Here is a 25,733-nt window from a genome sequence, read left to right as displayed (position 1 = left end):
ATTTTCGAAACAAAACTGCAACTGTCTCTCCTCTTTCATTTCTTGATACAAGGCCATATTGACCAACATGCTAATGTTCCATCAATGATTATAGCACTTAAGTCAACCATTACAATAACCACATCAGTTGATTTGGTTTGATCTTTAGGATGCCTCTCTTTCCTGTTGTATCTTGTGTCAGGACATAAACTTGCGTGACAACAAGCTCAGAGATACAAATCTGTAAATTTATGGACATTCGTAATATGCTGCAGATTTTGTGCCCAATTTATATGGTGTCATGCCTGACTTACTGCCCAAACATCATTAAAACCACTGTAACTTATACAACAGATTTAAGAGCCCTTTTAGGCCCTGCAGTACACATTTTAAGGATGCATATTCGGTGCTGAAATGTTGCAGTAGTCCTTAAACAATTCACAGGCACATTTCTTATAAGAAAACTCATACTCTGTTGTACTGGCAAGTACAAAATAACCACAGGCAAGCTTTCAGCCAATTCATAAACAAACTAATTTCAACAATTTTTTTAAAACGGGAGCCACTGTGTCACTTTGACCAATCTGAAAGTCTGACGGAGCCTTTGCCGATAAAGCCTGACAACCAAGAACTTCACACACATTGCAAGTCAGAACAAATATGGGTATTATACTGACCTTGTAATGCTGACATTAAGCCTGCATTACTCATGGGGGTGTGGTGCCAGGAGAACCAGCCAGGTCAGAAATGGCATTTGTGTCTTGGCCACCGGGACTGTGAAGCACTGTTTGAAAACAAAGCCACCTTTGTTCCCACAATGTTTATAGCAAGATACTGTAAATCTTACTGTAATTTATAAAAAAACAATCCTGCTTCCCAGATGACTCAGTGGGTAAAGGAACCAAAGCAATGTAGCACAAAAACTGATTTGCGCTGAATATGTGCAGACATAGCTGGTCTCAACAGTAGGACTACTGCAATTAGTGACAATGCCTAGATAAGGGTAGGGACAGGACATCAGATGAAAGAAGGTTCAGGACTGAGCTTGCCTGCAGTGCCCTTCAGAACCAAAAAGCTTGTTGATCAATTACCTAAGCTCGACAAGAGGAATAGCAGCTTAATTGAAGTATCAATGAACAGTGAAGATAACTCGGAGAAAAATGTAATAGCAGAAAGTCAGAAGTTATTAAAAGATCAGTTTGATATTAGAAAGTTGAAAACTTTGAAAAACAAATGTAACCCAAGCACAAATGTGCAGTGCAACCCAAGCAGTGTGAAAAATACAATGCTTTTGATAACGGGGGTTCAGAGAGAGAAAGAGAAAAGTCTCAACTTACCGTGGCCGTCTAAATGCAAGGCCATACTGCTGACATGCCAAACCCACAGTCGGAGTGTAAATAATGGGCATAAATCTTTCAATGTTGGAAGTAATCACTCCATAGAAAAGCTTTTCATTTCGATCCTGCAGAGTCATTAGAATAATATACCTGTTGAGGAAAGCATATTGGGCAGATTACAACAGGTAACATTTAAAAGCTCACTGATCAGAACTGGCTGGGTCTGAGACCTCAAACTCTTTATAAATATAATATATATGTATTATGTATATTTCTTCATTGCTAATTTCCTAAAATTTTAAAAACTGGATCTTTTAAAATGACTGAAGCACATATGTCTATGATCCTAAGCATAAAGAGCCACAAGAGCAGTATCGCAGAGACTTGCACCTCGTTATCTCTGAAGCTACACAAATGACCCCTGTGGACTACAAAGACCAAATTCAAACAGAATTATACAAAGGCCATCTATATTTCATAAGCTAGACCTGGGTAACTGGAACTGATTCATCTGCAAGGACAGAGAACCTTGCAATCTCCAATTAAGACTTAACGGTTGGAACATTAACAACCTCGGGAACGCAGACAAAGGGATAACTCCAAAGGGGAGAGGTGGGAGTTGTGTGACATGACGACCTCCCTGCCTACAGGTGGAACCAGTAATATTTAATTCAGCATGGAGCAGCATCAAAAGAAAGTTAACCTCACCTATAAGTTGAATGGCGATCCTTTTAAATAGACTTAGTGGGTGGCAGCAGGGGGGAGGGGGAGTTAGCTGGGAGTGAATTTAGGGATTAATAAGGATGGAGTTAATATAGAGTCAAATTTTGCAATGCTTGACTTTAAAATGATTAATCATCAACAAAGAAAATAACAGAAATCATCCTTTTACAAATTTTCTATATGTCTGTTGAATTACATTTATTTTATAGCAATTACCTACTTGTCAAGGTCATTGGTTTTGGTCTCATAGCTTTTAAGGACACGGAGAACTTGAACATCTTGGGTTAAAAAACATGGTGGGAGCAGACCATGAATTCCAAGCTGTAGCCGTTCTTCAAGAGTAAACGCCATACCCTGTAAAACAAAACCATCCTCAATAAAACTTCACTCTTACAACAATGTATTTTAGCCCAACAAATAAATTACATGTGAGAATATTTGCAATCTGCAGAGACAATGAGATCAATATTAACGACCTGACAACAGGAGAGAGGGAGAGAGTGTTCAAATTTAAAATTAGGGGCAGGGTGACCAGATTTTCCAGGACTGTCTCAGAATTTGCCTCAATGTCCCGCATAACGGACGTGAGCTTGCCAGGCCACCATTTGCCCCAGACTGCTCCAGATAGCGCATGAGGAAACTGTTGAGAGTCTCCTGATGCCCTTGTCTGATCATCACTGATATCTGTACATATGCAACCAGTCTGAATCTACAGATACAGTCATGAGGGAGCAACAGCTCTGTTGACCAGGATCACTCCCCTCCTGGCTTTGGCAGGTGGACTGGGGAAATCCAAGGGGATGACCATGGATGCCTGATGGGAGTATCCAGGGAAGAGAAAAAGGGTTCGTGGATTACACCAAATTGGGAGGGTGCAGGATTAGTCAAAAATGCAGAAGACTACAACAAATCGCAAGATTCCAACAAACTTGCAGAATGGACAAATAATTAGCACATTAAGTTCAACACAGAGAGATGTGAAGTAGGACGGGTGGGATCCTCCCAAAAAATTCGAAATGCCAAATTCCCGTAAAAACTGGTGAAAACCCCACTGGTGTTTTCAGCAGGATTTTCGAAATGAATCTCCCACACTCTGTGCATCACAGTGTGCCCTAGCACGAATCATGCTATAAATCAGCCTATCCCCGCTGGAGGTGTCAGCGGCAGAGCACAGAGCGGGCCACTACACATGCGCCGATCTGTCACGCCGAGATCGGTGCATGCGGAGTAGCTCTGCACTTTCAGCCTCCCAATCACTGGCCAGCTTGATCGTTGGCCAGCACAGCAATCCCGCATCACTGGCCGTGTGACACTCCCCAACCACCTGATCGCTGGCCTCCCAGATGTGTCAGGCAGTGAGGCTGGCACTGCCAGGCTGGCAATGCCCGGGGGTCAACCCCCCCTTACCTCTGACCTCCAGAGGGGCCTCCATGGCTCCCCTTCACTCTGACAGGGTCCGGCTGCCAGCTCCCCGTTAGTGGGGAGCTGTTGTAAACCCTGCTGGAATGAAACACCCCTGGTGGGGGAGGGTGGTTATAGGAGAGGCTAGCAGGCCCGGAGACTTCAGTCCCAGGCCCACTAATCAGATGGAAATGCTCATTTAAATAATTTATTCAACCAATTTATGGCGCAGAGCTGACGGCGCCTGAAATCCGGCGGCCAGAGACGCGCGAAGGCTGAGGCGCCCAGCGGGAAGCCCGCGACCTGGCAATCGCTTAAGCCCCCCGCCCTGCAATCTGACCTGAAAAAAAGAAAGACTTTGATGAAAAGTTGTAAATTGATAGAAAGAAATCCATAACAGACATGGAGGCTGGAAGGCAGAGAAGAAATCAACCGATGCAGCTCAAGAAGAACTCCACTACTGCATGTAGATGTTTGTTAAAAATCCGAGTTAAAAAGCAGAGGCAAAGACCTAGCGCGGATTGAGGAAGGATGAGCAATCTTTAATAAGGGCTTCAAAAAAGCTTCTAAACAAGGTGCAATAAACCAGGCAGCACTGGGAGACAATTCCCTTTTAAGTGTGTGGCTTCAAACACATGCTGCAGCCCGGGGCCAGCGTCAGCACCATAATGCACGGCAACAGTATGGTGAAAAAATAGGCAGAAGAAAAAAAATTTAAATGGCTTATCAAGCAACAAATAAAAGGTTTGTCACCACTAACCCAGGAAATATTAAATGTGATTTGATGGAAAATGTTGAGATAAGCTTTTAGATTGCAACTTCCATATTTCTCCTGTCAATTTTAGAACATAGAACAGTACAGCACAGAACAGGCCCTTCGGCCCATGATGTTGTGCCGAGCTTTGTCCGAAACCCAGATCAAACTATTTCTTCCCTATCATCCCGATGTACTCCATGTGCCTATCCAATAGCTTCTTAAATGTTCCTAAAGTTTCTGACTCCACTATCCCTGCAGGCAGTTCATTCCACACCCCAACCACTCTCTGCGTAAAGAACCTACCTCGGACATCCTACCTATATCTCCCACCATGAACCCTGTAGTTATGCCCCCTAGTTACCGCTCCATTCACCCGAGGAAATAGTCTTTGAACGTTCACTCTATCTATCCCCCTCATCATCTTATAAACCTCTATCAAGTCTCCTCTCAACCTCCTCCGCTCCAAAGAGAAAAGCCCAAGTTCCCTCAACCTTTCCTCATAAGACCTACCCTCCAAACCAGGCAGCATCCTGGTAAATCTCCTTTGCACTCTTTCCAGTGTCTCCACATCCTTCTTGTAGTGAGGTGACCAGAACTGCACACAATATTCCAAATGTGGTCTCACCAAGGTCCTGTACGGTTGCAGCATAACCCCACGGCTCTTAAACTCAAACCCCCTGTTAATGAACGCCAACACACTATAGGCCTTCTTCACGGCTCTATCCACTTGAGTGGCAACCTTCAGAGATCTATGGGTATGAACCCCAAGATCTCTCTGTTCCTCCACATTCTTCAGAACCCTACCTTTGACCCTGTAATCCACATTTAAATTTGTCCTACCAAAATGAATCACCTCGCATTTGTCAGGGTTAAACTCCATTTGCCATTTTTCAGCCCAGCTCTGCATCCTATCTATATCTCTTTGCAGCCTACAACAGCCCTCCACCTCATCCACTATTCCACCAATCTTGGTGTCATCAGCAAATTTACTGATCCACCCTTCAGCCCCCTCCTCCAAGTCATTTATAAAAATTACAATTAGCAGAGGACCAAGCACTGATCCCTGTGGCACTCCGCTGATAACCGGTTTCCAGTCCGAAAATTTTCCATCCACCACCACCCTCTGTCTTCTGTTAGATAGCTAGTTACCTATCCAATCGGCCAAACCTCCCTCTATCCCACACATCCTTACTTTCTTCATAAGCCGACCGTGGGGGACTTTATCAAACGCCTTACTAAAATCCATGTATATGACATCAATTGCACTACCTTCATCTACACACTTAGTTACCTCCTCAAAAAATTCTATCAAATTTGTGAGGCAAGACTTGCCCTTCACAAATCCGTGCTGACTATCCCGGATTAAGCTGCATCTTTCTAAATGGTCGTAAATCCTATCCCTAAGGACCTTTTCCATCAACTTACCGACCACCGAAGTAAGACTAACTGGCCTATAATTACCAGGGTCATTTCTATTCCCTTTCTTAAACAGAGGAACCACATTCGCCACTCTCCAGTCCTCTGGCACCACCCCCGTGGACAGTGAGGACGCAAAGATCAATGCCAAAGGCTCTGCTATCTCATCCCTTGCCTCCCAAAGAATCCTAGGATATATTTCATCAGGCCCAGGGGACTTATCAACTTTCAGTTTATTCAAAATTGCTAGTACATCTTCCCTCCGAATATCTATCTATCTATCTATCTATCTATCTATCTATCTATCTATCTATCTATCTACTTCCTCCAGCCTATCAGCCTGTGACACCTTCTCTTCCTCAGAAACATGGCCCCTCTCCTTGGTGAACACTGAAGAAAAGTATTCATTCATCACCTCTCCTACCTCTTCTGACTCCATGCACAAATTCCCACTGCCGTCCTTGACCGGCCCGAGCCTCACCCTGGTCATTCTTTTATTCCTCACATAAGAGTAAAAAGCCTTGGGGTTTTCCTTGATCCGACCCGCCAAGGACTTCTCATGCCCCCTCCCAGCTCTCCTAAGCCCCTTTTTCAGCTCATTTCTTGCTAACATGTAACCCTCCATCGAGCCAACTGAACCTTGTTTTCTCAACCTAACATACGCTTCCTTCTTCCTCTTGACAAGACATTCCACCTCTTTTGTGAACCATGGTTCCCTCACTCGGCCATTTCCTCTCTGCCTGGCAGGGACATACCTATCAAGGACACGCAGTATTTGTCCCTTGAAAAAGTTCCACTTATCATTAGTGCCTTTGCCTGACAATTTTTGTTCCCATCCTATGCTTCCTAATTCCCGCCTGATTGCATCATAATTACCTCTCCCCCAATTGTAAACTGTGCCCTGACGTATGGCCCTCTCCCTCTCCATTGCAATAACAAAAGACACCGAATTGTGGTCACTATCTCCAAAGTGCTCTCCCACAACCAAATCCAACACTTGGCCCGGCTCATTTCCCATTACCAAATCCAATGTGGCCCCACCTCTTGTCGGCTTATCCACATATTGTGTCAGGAACCCCTCCTGCACACACTGCACAAAAACTGCCCCATCCGAACTATTCGACCTATAAAGGTTCCAATCAATATTTGGAAGGTTAAAGTCCCCCATGACAACTACCCTGTGACCTCCACACCTATCCATAATCTGCTTAGCAATTTCTTGCTCCACATCTCTATTACTATTTGGGGGCCTATAATAAACTCCTAACAATTTTATTTCCATTTTTATTTTCATTCACTGAAGGGACATATTAATGTCAAAAAGACTGGACAGATGTTTGATTAGTCCAGGTGGGAGATATAATTTAATTGTGGATCCTGGGTTTTTATGGGATTCTTGTTCAGTGCATATCATTTCCCTGAGGGAATGTGGTTAACAGACCATGATCCAGATGCAAATAAGCAATGGATTCCTGTCCCGAACAAAGTGGGGATCATGAACGGATGTAAATATAGATGTAGATTTTGTCAAAAATAACAGATCTGCTTTAAAATACGCAAGCTGGGGAAAAAAGAAAAGACTGTTCAGTATTTGTGCCAAAAACCTCCTCCTGCTTATCAGAATTTTCTCTCCTGGGAAACGAACTGTGTTTTGTGAATCCTGGAACTAATTTCTGAAGAGGTTATTTTTTCCTCTCCATTAGTTCTGACTAAATGTATTTCCTCTTGTTGATGATGGAAACTATGATCAAAGCCTGCCGTAGAACCTGCAGGTTATCACAATCTATGGAACAAATGTTTCTGAGAAATTTCAGAATAGCCACCAAGTTGACTGCCACATTTCGTGTTCTTTTGAACATTTTTCCACGGGAGGGATTTGGAAAAGAAGTTGCCTTCCTTGTATTTTTAAACAAGACTTGGGTTTTTTTTTAAAAGGCAGGTGTCGGACACAACAGATAATGAGCTGCTAATGAGCAGTTGTTTCCTCAGACTGAAAATAAGGAATTTACTGGCTGGTCTGGTAACCATGATGTGGAGATGCTGGCGTTGGACTGGGGTAAACACAGTAAGAAGTCTCACAACACCAGGTTAAAGTCCAACAGGTTTATTCCTGTTGGGACTTTAACCTGGTGTTGTGAGACTTCTTATTGTCTGGTAACAACAGATAAGCACCTCACATTCATCCATTTGGGGAGCATTCAATCTGATTGTTGGCAGGAATTCTAGCAAACTTTCCCTCGCCGGTGTGAACAATGAGAGATAACATGCCTAACATACAATTTCCATTCTTTCAAGGAAAAAAAGACGAGGTTGACCTAAATGTCCAAAGATGCACAGGTTAGGTGCGTTGGCCAGGCCATGCTACATTGCCGCTTAGTGTCCCAAGGTGTGTAGGTTAGGGGAATTAGCAGGGTAAATGTGTGGGTTATGGGAATGAGGTGGAGGGGTGGGCCTGGGTAAGATGCTCTGTCTGGAGGTCAGTGCAAACCTGATGGGCCGAATGGCCTCCTTCTGCACTGTAGAAATTATATGATTCTGTGATAAATAGACCCGGTGCATAATTTTAGCTTACAGAACACAATCTATCCAGTTGCATTAAATCAACATACATTTTCCCATGGCACCCTCGACCCCACATCTTGTGATTTCGAATTTGTGAAAATGAATTCTAACACAAAATACTTTTTTCCCCCCATTCAGTGGATCTCTAAATTATATTGCTTTGTAATCAGTGTATAAAATGTGCTATTTTAGGGTTAGCCTGGGTCACAATCCTTCACCTGTTATCAATATCAATACCAGTTTGAAATAGAATGCAAGTGAACCAGCTGAATGACATAAGTTGCAACTTGCATATCTCTCCAATCTATTTTATTTCCATTTTTATTCTCATTGTTGAATAAACATAGTAAAGTCAAAAGAAAGATTGGAACAGAAGAAACCAATACTTCCTACTTCTCCTGGAACTGAAAGATTTCAAGCATTTTTCTCTCTTTGACTACTGCATTTCTCTACAAATCTTATAGTCTTTCAGACTGCAACGTTAGCCAGATCTAAATGTTTTCTTATCATGCTTTCTAGAATTTCTTATGCTTTTAGTATTTTATTACATGTTTCTTGCTATCATGTTGCAGTGAAAGAAAGAAATGGAAAAATGTGGATTGTCAGAATAAACGGTGTTCCAGTCGAGGCCTGCAAGTTATCTTTCTTTGATTTTGGAAAAAAATGATCTCCATTCTTGTAGAATTGTTAAAACTCTCACTCTTCTATTCCATTGATGAATTACATCGGGCGGACAGCTGCAAAACCTATTTATAGTCGGTGCTCCTCTTACAAAGATACTGCCTAACACACAAGTTATCATGATTAAACTTGCACACCCATCTAGCTAGCAATACAGATGATCTCAATTATATAGCAACCCAGCAATTACAACCTGTCCATGATATTTTACTTAGTCCGGGATTTTACGGCCAACTTGTCTGGGAGAGTTGAGAGATAAATGGGTAAAGGTGCTAACTGCGTGCATTTGCAATAAGAGGCCATGGATATATAAGTAGATAGGTTGGGTTCAGAAATTTGCATTAGGAGATAGATAGACACTTGTCTTTCAGCTACTCCTGTCCATAAAATCCCTACAGTGCAGAAGGAGGCCATTCGGCCCATCAAGTCTGCACCAACCACAATCCCACCCCCATAATCCCCACATATTTACCCTGCTAATCCCCCTGACATTAAGGGACAATTTAGCATGGCCAATCCACCTAACCTGCACATCTTTGGAGTGTGGGAGGAAACTGAAGCATCCAGAGGAAACCCACACAGACACAGGGAGTACGAGCAAACTCCATACAGACAGTGACCCAAGGGTCTCTGGCGCTATGAGGCAGCAGTGCTAACCACTGTGTCACCGCTGTCATTTTGTGTACCATAAAAAGATGAAGTTTTTCTATTTATACTGCAGATACTTTTTCATGTATTAGTTTGCAAGTCTTGCCCATTTCAGTCCCAAATACTATTTTAATGATGCAAAGTGCGAATTGCTGCCAGTCATGAAATTTAGTTTCAAAGTGAGAAGTCTTGTTCATTTAACTTTTAATTGCTGTTGGAGATTTTAACAAGTCACTTAATTTATTTTTAAAACATTGTCTTTTTCTTCCTTCCTTCAATCCAATCTCTCTCCTTCTGTCCCTTTCACTATCTGATGTGACATTGAAGTTACTTACTGGGTTGTTAAGACCTCCAAAACTTTTATTATTTTATGTCTCCACTGGAGTGCTTGGCCTCAATAAGTTCAAGAGTATCTGGCTGACAGAGTGATGTCACCAAGAATAGGAGAGCCTGCTCAACTCTAATGGTGTGGAGATGCCGGCGTTGGAGTAAATGCTCTAATGGAGCAAACTAAGTAGGCGAAGTTCTCCCAGAATGTTATCCCCAGGGGGAAAGCAGTGAGATTCTCGCTGGGAGGGTCAGTGCGATTCACTTTGAAATTCACCCACACTTGGAAATGTTTTTGGAGCCTGGGGGGATTCTCACTGAATTTGTTCACACTTTTATTGGAGTGGGAACCTAAAGACACTGGTAAGACCAGCGACTCCAGACAACCATACACACCCCTCCCCCTCCCCACTCACCGGCATCAGGCTCCCTCCCCTTTAGCAGTGCCAATCCAGCACCACCAAGCTGACATTGCCCAGCCAGTTCCCTGACCACCCGAGAATTCTAACGGTCTCTGAGCTCCCAATAGTGATTCCCGCCAAGTTCCTACTGCCGAGGGTCAGAGAATCCCGGGAGCAGGGAAATCCGGTTTAAAACCCGCAAGAGCATATTTTGTTAAATTTCAATGGGGAGTAAGGAACTTGCGTAACTTACAAGGGTTTCACAAGTAAATAAAGGATAGTTATTTTTTATTTGAGCCGAAAGGGGAGGTAATAAGAAAACATGGAAGATTTTTATATTTTGGACAAGGTTGAGTTTGAAGAGGTGCTGAGGACAAAGGAATTGGCGATGAAAGGGCAAAAGGAAATACTTAAGTTGTGTTGGTTGTGTTGGTTGTGTGGGGAAGACACCCAGGCAATCACTCTGTGCTGAGAGATGTTGCAAAATCTGAAGCAGACATCCAGAAACCAGAAAAGTTTTTATTTCAGAAAGCAGTCTTGTTTTTGAATTTTCTTCGATTTCCACCACAGTGTGAAAGTGAAAGAGATATGGCAGCAGTTTTTACCTTGGCTAATATTACTGGATTTCTTGTAGTTAAAAATCTATAAGAGAGTTTTGCCTGGAAGATGTTTACTTGTGTGTTCTCATCAAGTGGTTTTTGGGGGAAATGTTTTGTAACATTGTTTTAACTGTGTAACTTTGATCTTGTGTGGTTAAGTTTTCTTTTCTTGTTATTAATCAAACTTAACTTTTTAAAATCCCAAGTGTTACTGGAATTCTATGCACCTGAGATCAGTAGGTTTTTGCCTTGTTTTTAGAATACAAAAAAAGGGTTACGATCAGAAAGGCAAGTTTCTCTCTGGAATTTGGCTTGATCAACATATAACACCTGCTGCGGTTGTAACAAGATGTATACAGTACAACACCTTGAAGTTATGCTAACGCTATAGAAACACTGCTGGAGCATTCTATCCAATTTCAGGTGCTACACTTTGGGAAGGATGTTAAGGCTTCGGAGAGTGTATAAAAGTAATTTACTAGAATGGTTCCAGAAAAGAGGATTTGAGAAGCTGGGGTTGTTCTCTTTACAGCAGAGAAGGCAACAATGAGATTTGATAGACATGCTTAATATTAAAATCACAAAGATTTTAGACGGATTAAACAAAGAGAAACTGCTTCCAGTAACCAATGATTTGATAACCAGAGGATAACCAGCAGATTTAAAGTAATTGACAAAAGAACCAGAGGCAACAGGAGAAAAAAATATTTTTGCCCAATGACCAGCTAAGGATTGGAATGCACTGCCTATTACAGATTCAATAGGGAACTGGATATATATTTATTGGAGAAAAAAAATTGCAAGGATATGGGGAATAGCCATGATTCACAGCGCCAGGGACCCGGGTTCGATTCCTGGCTTGGGTCACTGTCTGTGCGGAGTCTGCACGTTTTTCCCATGTCTGCGTGGGTTTCCTCCGGGTGTTCTGGTTTCCTCCCACCGTCGGAAAGATATGCTGGTTAGGTGCATTGGCCATGTTAAATTCTCCCTCAGTGTACCCAAACAGGCGCCAGAGTGTGGCGACTGGGGGATTTTCACAGTAGCTTCATTGCGGTGTTAATGTAAACCTACTTGCAACTAAAAAATAACTTTAGAACTAACTAGACTTCCCTTCAAAAGAGCCAAGGAAACCCACGGGCTAAATGGCCTCCTTCTGTGCTCTACTATTCTATGATATGGAAATGCAGATGTTTGCAACATCCAAATCAGTTAGATGCCAAGTTTGAGAACTTTTATACTTAAGGATGATGATGAAGAGGCAAGAGTCAGTGACAGAGAATTTATGGTTAAGGGAGAGGATATAGTTGGAGATTATAAAGAGGAATGGACTGAAGCCAGGCGGCAGTAACAAAATGGCTCTAGTTATCAGTAATTGGGAATCTTTTGCATGCCACATTTTATATATGAATTACTGCATTTCAATAAATGAGAATTTATTTTCTGGCATTTATGCTATTTTTAAAGGATAGTCCAGCATAACATCTACAATTCTATCTATCAAAAGTCGGGACAAAGAACAAGTTGGGATTTGGAAACTTCTGGCAAAATTGAGATTTCCAAGCAAAATATATTTGGATACTTCGCCAGAGCTCAGAAGGGCATACTGACTAGGGAAGATGGCTAAAAGACGACAGAACAACAAGAGGTATCATTCAGGACAGTAAGGCAGGCTGATCAGAAAGTGAAATGGAATCCAATTTGAGCAATTTCAAACAGATGCAGGGAAGGATGAGTGAGAGAGTCTGATTTTCAGCTATGGCAATCAGGAAGGAAAGAAAATGGAAAGAGAAGCTTCTTATCGTCTTTATATAAAAATAAATTTCCCTTACATGCACGTGGCTAAATTCCAAACTAAAACAAGGATTTAAATCAAATATAAAAGCAAATTACTGCGGATGCTGGAATCTGAAACAAAAACAGAAAATGCTGGAAAATCTCAGCAGGTCTGGCAGCATCTGTGGAGAGAGATCAGAGCTAACATTTTGAGTTTGGATTACCCTTTGACCCTTTGCTCTGATGAAGGGTCGTCCAGACGCGAAACGTTGCTAAGGATTTAAATCACTTTTAATTTATTTATGTCACAATGTGGGTAGAATACACTAGCACAGCAAACCTTTTTCTCCATCAGGATGCTGCTTCACAGCGCCAGGGACCCGGGTTTGATTCCCGGCTTGGGTCCCTGTCTGTGCAGAGTCTGCACATTCTTTTCGTGTCTGCATGGTTTCCTCCGGGTGCTCCGGTTTCCTCCCACAGTCCAAAGATGTGCTGGTTAGGTGCATTGGTCATGCTAAATTCTCCCTCAGTGTACCCGAACAGGCGCCGGAGTGTAGCGACTGGGGGATTTTCACAGTAACTTCATTGCTGACTTGTAACTAATAAATAAACTTTACTTTAACTTTACTTGTCGGCTAAACTTCACTTTCTCTTCTTCTACTCGTTCATCTTTTACTCTCAATGTGTTGTCAAGGCCCCTATGGTCATCTCAAACATTTATCACAAGCACATTTTGAATTTTCCAGAAACTAACAGCAGTGCTCACAAATGTCTAGGTATCAATAAGTTTCCACTTTTATTCAAATGTCTTGACTATATGACTGTTGAAACTGAGGGATCAAAATGCGTTATTCCTCAGGGGGTATAGCAGTATTTTCTTTTTTGAAAAAGCCTATAAATGGAGAAGTTGGGCACAAAATCTTGGAGGGGAGCAATCAGAGTTGGTTTATCCATCTCATTCTCATGATTGTGACATGGATAAGTGCAACTCCCCCCTTCTCTTTCTGAAAAAGCACTCTCTGCACACTCCAGGGGGGAGTAATGCTCAGGAGAAAGTACGTGTTCAAGGTAATGTCCCCTAAGGCGCAATCCCTATCAAAGGGAAATTGCAACAATGCATTGCTGGCTGCTGGTTAATTGTTTTTGGGTATTGGCAGAATAGCTAAGTCCCTACAATGGAAGGTGGAGGGTCCCAGATTGAGACACGCTACCCTGGACTCATTTTGCCAAGAGGCCGATGCCAGGTGGGAGGTCAAAACCAGGTGGGAGGCCATGTTTCTCGCAGGAACCAAGAAGCCCTCCAGAGTGACAATGAAAAGTGACTAGAAGCATGTCGCAATGGTAGTCAAAGCTTAGAGGGAAACATCATGCATCTGGTAGCAGTGCTGAGAGAGGTTTAATGAACTCACCCAGCAACACATCCTTACACCCGGGGTGCACTCCTGATACACACCTTTGAACCGTACCAGCCACACACACACCTTGCACTGCTGCCACATACTTCCAGCTATTCAGCTTTTGTAGGCATCACCCAAACACACACACACAATTAATAACGTTCTGCCTTCTCTCTAGTCGGTCCAACTTTAACTGGAGGTCACTATCAGCTTTGTGGTCTCCAAGTTCAATAGTACCATCAGTTTACTAGTAGAGTCATAGAGGTTTACAGCATGGAAACAGGCCCTTCGGCCCAACTTGTCCATGCCGCCCTTTTTTTTTTTTAAAAACCCCTAAGCTAATCCCAATTGCTCGCATTTGGCCCATATCCCTCTATACCCATCGTACCCGTGTAACTATCTAAATGCTTTTTAAAAAATAAAGTTGTACCGCCTCTACTACTACCTCTGGCAGCTTGTTCCAGACACTCACCACCCTCTGTGTGAATAAATTGCCCCTCTGGACACTTTTGTATCTCTCGCCTCTCAACTTAAACCTATGCCCTCTAGTTTTAGACTCCCCTACCTTTGGGAAAAGATATTGACTATCTACCTTGCCTATGCCCCTCATTATTTTATAGACCTAGATAAGATCACCCCTCAGCCTCCTACGCTCCAGAGGAAAAATGGCCCAGTCTATTCAGCCTCTCCTTATAACTCAATCCATCAAGTCCCGGTAGCATCCAAGTAAATCTTTTCTGCACTCTTTCTTTTTAATAATATCTTTTCTATAATAGGGTGACCAGAATTGCACACAGTATTCCAAGTGTGGCCTTACCAATGTCTTGTACAACTTCAACAAGACATTCCAACTCCTGTATTCAATGTTCTGACCGTTGAAACCAAGCATGCTGAATGCCTTCTTCACCACTCTGTCCACCTGTGATTCCACTTTCAAGACTCCTTGGATTTGCCTCAATTAACCTAAAAGCTACCCAAGTGTAGGTAACACAACTGTACAAATATGTGGCCCAAATCCAAATGGCCACAGTTCTTATCAGGCACTTATTGAATGTCTTTTGTTCTTAATAAAGTGATTTTATTTCTTCAGAAAAGCAACTACTGCTGAAAAAGTATTCTTTTAAGAAAGGGAATTAGTTTAGTATGAGGAGGTAAGCCAATGTTCCACTGGGAAGTTGTACCCTTTGTTCTCCAGAGCCAAAGATCATTGGAAAATTGGCTATACTCAAGAAAAAAAAATGTATACTAGTAATTGACATTGTATAAATAAATCAGCGTATGAGCTAAAGATGTGCTTCCTTTCCAGCAACAGCCAGGCTTGAACCAAGGGCACACAGAAAGGGGAGTTGAAAGCAGACAGAAGACTTCTGAAACCGGAATTTAGTGAGCGATTGAATTCAGAGCTGAAGTAGGGGGAGGAAATGCAGGGAAATAGATACAGAAATTAAGTTTCTTTTTACAAAATTAAAGTCAAGCTCATTTTTAATGTAACTGGCTTCTAATTTCAACAGTCACCAGCTAGGTCACCGGCCAGCTGTAATTCAGATCATGTGTGGCTGGTGGCGGGGAGGGAGGGGGGAGCTGGCTGGTCAGCTGAAACTAGTTTGTGCCTGCAAGATATTTAAAGACCAAGAGCCAGAGTACAACAGAGTGTGCTGGTAATGGAGTGAGGACTTAAAGAGGGATCTGATGAGAATCAAAGTACATTAACCGAGGAACAAAAGCAAAGTGCTCAGTTAGTTACTTACATTTGAATGATTAACTTTACAGTAACTTAAGGGGCCGCTGAAGTTACAAGTAAGGAATCAGTAAATAATAGGAAATGATAAAAACCTAAGTAGCAGCTTCAAGTAAACAATATTGGTTACATAAGAACATAAGAAATAGGAGCAGGAGTAGGCCATCTAGCCCCTCGGGCCTGCCCCGCCATTCAATAAGATCATGGCTGATCTGAAGTGAATCAGTTCCACTTACCCGCCTGATCCCCATAACCCTTAATTCCCCTGATCAGAAATCCATCTATCCGTGACTTAAACATATTCAACAAGGTAGCCTCCACCACTTCAGTGGACAGAGAATTCCAGAGATTCACCACCCTCTGAGAGAAGAAGTTCCTCCTCAACTCTGTCCTAAACTGACCCCACTTTATTTTGAGGCTGTGCCCTCTAGTTAAATCAAAGCTGAGGTTCAACAAGGGATGAAAAGGCTGAATTGCTAAACAGAGCAATACAGGTAACTAAGAAATTAAATTAAATCAACATGAAAAATAGATAAGTAACAATTGCACATTAACTAAATAAAGACAGTGTGTCAGGACTGCAAAATAAAATGGAAACATCTTGGAAATATCTGCATCTTAATTCTTCTCCGAGACAAAATACTTGCAATGACATTACACAATATACGAGAAAGGAGGGAGGAATTAGTAATTGTAACATTTTCAAAATTTCATGAAATATCTTTGCTGTTTAAACACAATCAAGTAAACATATAAACTTCTTCCAAAGATGAGATGAACTGAGTGGTAAGATTACCAAGTCAAACAGATCAAGAGGTTCCAGATTGGATCCTTGGCCTCTTCGGTTAAATTGACAGGAGGAACATTCCGTTAGTACTTGATCCTTGGAATATACATTAAACCTTGGCATGGCTTCTGCTCTCAATTGCTATTTAGTGATCTCTACTGAAGATGCAGGTCAGGTGAAAATAAGATCAGGTTCAGCAATGATGCTGCTGGACCATCCATCCCTCCCAGGCATCGCCCCACCTGCTTCCATCGCCTTCCCAATAGTCAACAGCATTTTTACATTCGTGGTCCAGGCTCATCTATTGAGAATGGGCTTTGGGTGTAGGATTAGAAAGCTGCTACTACTTGTAGAACGAGACTCCACCGGGGGACATGACCTTTAAAACCGGAGAAAACATGGGGACAACTTTTATTTATTGACTGACAGGACACATTTCCAGCATCCTCATCCTGGAAACCATTCTCATCTATTTTGAGGGGGTCATTTGCTGAAAACTTAGTACAGAACATTTATGAAGTGACAAGCTAGTGTTTAGGAGTGACAGAAGAGAAGATTCACTGTAGCCCTTTCTCCCGACTTCTGGCTGTGCCAAGGAACAAAGCCGGGTTTTCATTCTGTAACACAAAACACTCATGTTTTCCTATTTTTATTCAGAATGACATCCTTTGATAGTTCAGTAAAATGTCTGCAATGAAAAGTCATATTATATACATGGACCCCAGCACTCCTTCCTGACATACCAGATGACTCTTAAATAACTCAAATTATCTGGAGATAATACAAATACACTGCAGATGCTACACAGAAGAAAAAACAGAAAAAAGTTGCATTTGTATAGTGCTTTTCTGAACTAATGACAGTTCAAAGAGCAACAGCCAATTAAGTACTTTTGAAGTGTAATCACTATTTCACAATGAAATAGTCAGTTTGTACAGAGCAAACAAGGTTCCACAGTTAAATGGCCATATAATTAACAACACTCAAAAATAACTAAGAAAAACATACTGAGGAATAAACGTTGATCAGGATGCCAGAAGAGCTCCCCTGCTCTTTTAATAATGCTGAGCAATCTTTTATATACAACCGGGACAGACAGAGAACAGTTTAACATCTCATCCTAAAGACAGCACCACTGACAGTGCAGCACTCCTTCAGTACTGCACTCAAGTGTCAGAATATATACTGTGCTCAAATCTCTGGAGTGAGACTTGAACCCACACGTCTTTGACCTTGTGGCAATAGTGCAAGCACTGGGCCAAGGCACTTTAAAAAAATCTAACTCTCAAAAAATAGATTACTGTAGCAACAGCAATAGTTTAGCACCTGGTCCAATCTTTCTTTTATTCCGCACTGTAAAATTAAATTCAGTTTTCTCACCCTCCCAAGATATAGCAGTCTCTGTCCCAATGCCTCTGCCACAACCAACACATTTATCCCATTAATGCTACACTTCCACAGACACCAAAACATTTCCTACCAATCACCATACTATAGGGCCTCTTTCTCTAATGCTCCCAGGCCCCAACATAACTCCACACCTCCCACCATTTCCATCCCAGTGCTTCCAGAATCCTCTCAAATACAAAGCTACATGATCCCCCGCCCTCCCCTCCACAGCTCTGACATATATCTCCTACCTATCTGCAACATCCTCCCTGACATCTTTTTATTCATCCAAGTTTTAAAATAAAAGGCATGTCATTAAACTAAAATTTGTAGCTAAACAATCATCAAGACAACTGAATGAAAATATGTACTTGAGTCCAAAGGTATTGCAAATAATGGCTCAAAGCACAGTTTCAACCGATCAATGTTGCAAATACTCAGGCGATCCGGTAACATCTGTGGAGACAGAAACGTTTCAGGTCTGTGATCTTTCATCAGAAAGTCTGATAATTTTCTGATAATATAAAACATCATATCTCACAGGAAATCTGCAAGTAAAAATAAAATTGGATGTGGATCCAATCATAGAATCCCTACAGAAGGAGGCCATTCAGCCCATCAAGTCTGTACCGACCACAATCCCACTCGGGTCCTATTCCTGTAATCCCACACATTTATCCTGCTAATTCCCCTGACAGTTGGGTCAATTTGGCATGGCCAATCAACCTAACCCACACATCTTTGGACTGTGGGAGGAAACAGGAGCATCCGCAGGAAACCCACGCAGACACAGGGAGAATGTGCAAACTCCACACAGTGACCCAAGGCTGGAATTGAACCTGGGACCCTGGCATTGTGAGGCAGCAATGCTAACCACTGTGCCACCCTACTAATGTCCACTTCATAACGCCCAATGTCTCTCATGCTAGTGGGTCAGTGCTATCAACTACAATAGCCATTCCTTAATTGGATTATCTAGATAAAATCAGTTGGCTGCAAAATATTTTATTGCTGTGGTTATTGTAGCCAACAATTTGATAATGTATTTGATATTGTACTGCATCAATATTGTATGAAGACAGCTTAAATTGCTTTTAAATTACTTTAGCTTGCACACTTGGATACGTGCAAAGTGATCAAGAGATTGTCATGAACATTATTCTGGGGACTTTTAACTATTTTGCAGCCCAATGGTAGCACTCTTGTCTCCAAATCAGAAGGTTCCGGGTTCAAGTTGCACTCCAGGAACTGGAGGCCAAAATCTCGGCTGATACTTAAATGCAGTACTGGTCCTATTAAGAAATGAGGAGTACTCCCCAGGGTCCTGGATAATTTTTATCCCTAACCTAACATCGGACAGTTTATGGGACATTACACATTTCTGTGCATGAGATCTTGCTGTTTGCAATTTGGCAGCTACATTTCTTCCATAGTGACCACATTCTCAGAAGTATTTCACTGCATGCAAAATACTATGGATCATTCATGACAGCATGTAAAACACTAAATAAAATGAAAGTCTTTCATAGAAATCATAGAAACCCTACAGTACAGAAAGAGGCCATTCGGCCCGTCAAGTCTGCACCGACCACAATCCCACCCAGGCCCTACCCCCATATCCCTACATATTTTACCCACTAATCCCTCTAACCTATGCATCTCAGGACACTAAGGGGCAATTTTAGCATGGCCAATCAACCTAACCTGCACATCTTTGGACTGTGGGAGGAAACCGGAGCACCCGGAGGAAACCCACGCAGACACGAGGAGAATGTGCAAACTCCACACAGACAGTGACCCAAGCCGGGAATCGAACCCAGGTCCCTGGAGCTGTGAAGCAGCAGTGCTAACCACTGTGCTACCGTGCCGCCTTTCTTTTCCCCTTCTTAGGTTATGTGAAGCCACTCATAGAATTGAACTCTTTTTACTGAACTGACAGTAATAGGGGACATAATCGAGATCTTAAAAATGCATAAATACATAAACTATATATAGGCAAGAAGAAATACAGAACTAAACAGGTTGTTCAAAATCCACTGAGATCGGGGAACTAGGTGTCTGAAATAAACAGGCTTCCAACAAAACAAAATAAATCCCCAATCGGAAACACTGGACTGGAGTTTGCTCGGAGTGGCGAGCAAACAACGACAGTTATTTGTTAAATTTGCCAATAAAATTCCTATGTGATTTTGTGCTGGAGCCTACTGTAAGTTAAAGCTAAAAATGGTGCAGCATCCTCTACAGGGGAGCTGGAATCTGTGTGAACAGGGCAAGCAACTCCTCAACTCGTCTCTCCTTATAGGATGAGACTGAAAATTCAATAATGACCAGTACAAAGTCTGAACCAAAACGTGTCAATCAGAATATTTAATTCAATGTCAAGTCAGGTACGGAGGTAAAACAAAGAGAGGGATAGGCAGGACTGAAAGAGAAAATTATAAGTTTTTTTTACTATTTTTTAAATTGCCAATAATAATTATGAAGGAATTAGAGTCCACACTTGTAAAAAAAAACTTTTAGTGCCAGGGAGGATGTTTTGTGGTATTTTGTGGTACGGTTAAAACTTATCTTACAAGTCCGATAATTCACAACATTTCATGTGATTCAGCACTGAACCCTCAGCAAGTATAACTCAGATTCTAGAGCAGCAGAACAATTAGGACAGCTCTCCCTGATTTCCACGTTTAACTGTGCTTGTGCAGTCACTGAATGATGCTTTCCGATTTACACTTGCATGATGGCAAGCGGTTCACCTTACCGCTATAATGTTCCTAAATGAAAATTTGGCTGTGTGGAAGAGGATCCCATCAAAATCAGCTGAGCCAATCAAGTCATTTCGACTACATTTGCTAAAGTATTTTACTGCCTGTGAAGTAAATACCAGATGAGTGAGGTTGAAGGTTTAGAATTAAATAACCACACTGTAAAAACTTATTGTGCCAGTTCTGTTAAGATCAGAGAAATAATATGTTAAGTTCAGGATAATATCAATCGTGTTTTACACATTAACAAGTCAGCTGTGGAGTTTCCATAGGCATCGTTTTTTTGTTCTTTCAGGGGATGTAGGTGTAGCTGACAAGGCCAGCATTTGTTGCCCATCCATAATTGCCCTTGATCTGAGTGGCTTGTTAGGCCATTTCACAGGGACTGTTCAAGTAATACAAAACAGTTGATATCAAGCATTTTATAGGAACATACGTGTAGATCACACACGTGTAATCCAACTCAAAACAAATGACCAACACCCCTTCACTTTTGTGAAAGAGATGTTCAGCAACAGTCCTGGAAGTTGAGAGCTGTGTGTGTTTCGTGTACAGCTTCACTGCCACTTGTAATTATCATGACAGTGGTTGGGGTAAATTAACCTCTGACATCTCTCCAAGGTAACAAGCAATTAAAATGTTAATACAAATGAGCAACGACAAAAAGAATGAACAGCTCTATAATGAAGATGCAAATGGACAAATGTCCCTCGGCTATGGTACAATTTGCACCCCAGCAACATGACTTATTAAAATGGTTCATGAAAAACTTTCTTTCTCTAACTTCTGAAGCAGGCTCCACAAATCTATTAGGGTTACTAATGTTATATGCAAAAAAAATGTTTGAAGACGTGTGGGAAAGAAACAGCTCTTGAACCAGGGGTTATTTGCATTAAGCTTGCAAGACAAATATTTGGGGAATATAAAGCAGCATGACATTCCCTGCACAATATAAACAATGTTCTTTCCCCCACCCATTCCAAATGCAGCCTTAAAAGAAACATATTTGGTTCGCTGATTCAGTGGTGTTGCTACCATTATTTTCCACCACACTGGAAAATCTGTTTTTGGGAACTCTTGATAGCAGTATTGTTTTCTGAAGTGGAATGCAGAGTGAAAATGACTCATTTCCACAAATGGAACAGCTGAACATTAAGCAAGGAGACAAGGGAGTTTAGGCTGTTGAAATAAAGCCATTAAATGCAAAATAAAATCTAAAAATCAACAGGGTTTTATTTAACAAAACAAATCATGTTTTACTGTCCTTGGGATAAATCGCCTCAAGGGTTTACCCACTTAATTTTAAGGAATGATCATTTAACGAAAGACTTGCTTGTTTAAGCAGAGTTCAAATGCCTAGCTTGGGAATAAATTGGAGCATTTTAAACATCAGAGCAGGATTCCGTGAAGGATCTATCCAATGTGGGCACAGCGTTCCCAAAGGGCCTCACCACAACTTTGGGGAAGATGGTGTTATTTAAACGGCACACACAGGTCCACGTCCAATATCGCAGATAAACCTGACAGGAAACTCCCTCCCTGCACTTGCAAAACCAGCTGTCAGTTTAAGTTGCAATGTGAAAGAGGGAAAAAAATTAGGAATACATCCTTCAGGATTCTATCCTCCACTTCAAAAGCCCATAGCCCAGTAAAGATCCAGGGACGAGATTTTAACTCGTTCACTCCTTCATTGCACATAGTTAAAATTGGAACCCTGATTTGATGTGCAGCCTAAGTCAACAGAGCCTGGCCTCCAGTCGACTTAGAAGTCTTAGAAGACTTCTTGGACTTGGATCCCCTTGCCACTGGGCCAAGGCCTTGCTCTGCCAAGCCCGTAATGTAGCTGGTGCGTAACAACCACCCCATGTTAAAAGAACCAACAGGCATCATCCACCCCTTAACATGACGTTCGAGGCCCAGAATGTCAGAACCTTCATGGACAACCATAGCAGTGACAGACTGGAACAGCATGCTGCTATTGTTGCCATTGACATTGCCACCCTAATGCCTCATGACGATTTGGCTCACCCTAGCCCAGAACCAGTGTGCTACAGTCTTGAGTGTACGCTCCAACCCTGGAAGCTACAAGACGAATCCAAAGAGGAATTATACTCCAGCATCGAAAAATCTTTGGCCCAGGTCCCAATGGACGATAAACTGATCCTCCATGGCAACTTCAACGCCAGAGTTGGAAAGGACACAGACCTCAGGGAAGTATAATCAGTTGGAAAACCAATGTCAATGGGTACCCTGCTCCTGACAAAACTCCTAGGACATGGCCTCGTCATAACCAATGCTTTGTTCCATCAGAGAGACAAGTGCACATCCTCACGGTAACACCTTCGCTCCAAACAGTGGCACCTGATCAATTACAACATTGTCCGAGCAACGGACCACAAGGATGCACATATCACCCACGTCATGATGGGCCAACGACTGCTGGATGGACCACTGTCCAATCTGTGCAATGATCAACATCAATGTATCCCCAAAGTAGCAATGGCAACAGAAACAGTGCCACGAGAAAATCAATGCTGAAAAGAGAGCACTATTCAGCCAGTGCCTCTCTCCCAATCCGATTACTCCCAGTAATTCAGAGCCACAGAGATTCCACAGGTCGTCTTAGCAATTGCATCCTTTGACAACTACATTGTTAAACCAATTGAATTGCTAAGGACAGATAATGAGCACTGGATCAAGAGCATAGAGAGAGCTCCGTCAGTTTACTCAATTAGCTTTAATTGGTTATCTGTTTTACTCAAAATAGGAGTATAGAGACAGTTGCAGTGTGGGGAAGCTGGAGTAGGTTGTTGCTTTGCTGAGCTGTTATGAGAATAAACTTGCCCAAGGTAAAAGAGTAGCATCAGACTGATTCCTTTTTTATTCAATTGCGGGTCATGGGCATCACTGGCTAGCCGGCCAGCATTAATTAATTGTCCATCCCGAGTTGTCCTTGAGAAGGTGGTGATGAGCTGCCTTCTTGAGGTGCTGCAGTCCACGTGCTGTGGGTTGACCCACAATGACCCCGTGGTCAGAAGCCTATAGCTACATTGTGTAGTTAAACATGCATATTGGAAAGTCCTATGATAAACGTTTACAGATTCAATTGTCACAGTTATTTTTCAAGTAACTGCAAGAGGATGTGTAAGGGAAATAACTCCCAATGCTGCAGGACTGCGCATTACACCCAATGGAAGTTGTTCAAATTTTCCATCATGAGCATGGCTCAGTATATGGTTAAAATTAATATATCCAAAACACTTTTAAAAAGATTAAAAGTTATAAATATTATATTTTGCATGAATTTGCAATTCCACTGTTTCTTATCAAATAATACTTAAAAGTCAGAATATCTCAGATATTCTGGCACCTCACAGCGCCAGGGACCCGGGTTCAATTCCGGCCTCGGGTGACTGTCTGTGTGGAGTTCGCATGTTCTTCCCGTGTCTGCGTGAGTTTCCTCTGGGTGCTCCGGTTTCCTCCCACAGTCCAAAGATGTGCAGGTTAGGTGGATTGGCCATGGTAAATTGATCTTGGTGTCAGGGTGATTAGCAGAGCAAATACGTGGGGTTACGGGGATAGGACCTGGGTGGGAATGTTGTCAGTGCAGGCTGAATGGGCCAAATGGCCTTCTTCTGCACTGTAGGGATTCTATGAATATTAATCTATGAATAACATTATAACAGTGGCCACAACTCAAAAGTACTTTATTGGCTGTACAGCATTTTGGGTCATCCATTGGTTGTGAAAAGCACTATATAAATGCAAGTCTTTCTAACATGTAGTACATTAATTTCTCCAGCTGCTGGAGCAATTGTGTCCAGATTACCATTTCAAGCTTAAATACATGCTGGAATCAGCAAACTCAGCTGCAGAGTTTAAAATATGGAGCACACTTATTTTAAACAGCAGACATGGAGGGTAGGGGTTTTGGAGCAGCAGTGTCATAGAATCCCTGCAGTGCAGAAGGCAGCCATTCGGCCCATTCAGCCTGCAGCGACAACAATCCCACCCAGGCCCTATCCCCATAACCCTACGAATTTACCCTATGTACCCCTGACACTAAGGGGCAATTTAGCATGGTCAATCAATCTAACCTGTACATCTTGTCCCATAAGAAAGAACCACACCCAACCACAGGTTTTAACATTCATGTCCAGGAACATCTCAAAATGATCAATTTTGTTTCATAAAAGGGGACAGAAACTTGATTGAAAGGATCCAAACAAAGATTTGCGGGAGACAGGAATATAGATAAGACCCTGAAGTGGAAGTGGGGAGAGCAAATGCAACAGTAGTTTGCAATGCCAGAACGGCCCATGGTGGATCTTGAGAGGAATGATTGTGGTTTTCAAAGTTTAGAAGACAGTGTTTGAGAAGGGGAAAGAGTTCATGATGTAACTTGTATGGGAGGTTGAAAGGGAGATTGCTATCAGAGCTAGAATAACATCATTCAACATCATTAAAAATTAAATCTATCCATAGGTATATCAAAATATGAAAAAGGGATGTGTAAGATTTAAATCACCAAAGATATGGGCATCTGATAAGCCCCAAGAACACCAAAAGATATTTCAAATCCTGCAATCTCTCAATGTGCCACAACGGACTTGAAGTGGAAAATAGGGCAAAAAGCCACCACGAAGACAGATCTTTTAGAAAGGAAAAAAATTCTGGTGCTAAAAATGTTGTTAACTTTCACCTGGAACTTCCCCCCTTACAATCCACCGCCAGTCTCACCTTTGCATAAAAACGGCACTTGCGTATCCCAAAAGACCCATGAGTCTTCAATGCTTTAAAATCTCATTAATATGTTGAGCATCATTATAAATATGGTTCCCAATGAAAAATAAATGTTTCAGGGTTGTCAGAAATACAAGGGAAACACATGAAAATGCAAACACTACGTTCAGTCTGGGATGCATAAAAATGTGACACACCGTGCAGTACTCCATCTGAAGGAACATACTGGCAGTGAGAAGCATTCTTTCATTTTGATTCACTGAAAACAATCTGGCTCCTCCAAAAGATTCAGTGAAGAATTGGCTGGGAGGCC

General features: G+C 42.0%; 1 protein-coding gene across 1 annotated transcript in view; it reads right to left on the bottom strand.

Moving 5' to 3' along the window:
• Positions 1–25,733, bottom strand: part of LOC144499646 (NADP-dependent malic enzyme-like) — a 154,043-nt gene that overhangs the window by 84,711 nt on the left and 43,599 nt on the right. Inside the window, exons 3-4 of the mRNA XM_078221873.1 lie at positions 2,260–2,393; positions 1,317–1,466 (exon numbers count right to left, since the gene is read on the bottom strand). Of these exons, the coding sequence (XP_078077999.1) occupies positions 1,317–1,466; positions 2,260–2,393 (284 nt within the window). The remainder of the gene's footprint in view (positions 1–1,316; positions 1,467–2,259; positions 2,394–25,733) is intronic.

Source organism: Mustelus asterias, chromosome 10, assembly GCF_964213995.1.
Source record: "Mustelus asterias chromosome 10, sMusAst1.hap1.1, whole genome shotgun sequence".
NCBI classification, from domain to species: domain Eukaryota; kingdom Metazoa; phylum Chordata; class Chondrichthyes; order Carcharhiniformes; family Triakidae; genus Mustelus; species Mustelus asterias.
The sequence above is the reverse complement of the archived record's forward strand: the minus strand, read 5'-3'. Positions and strand labels throughout refer to the sequence as shown.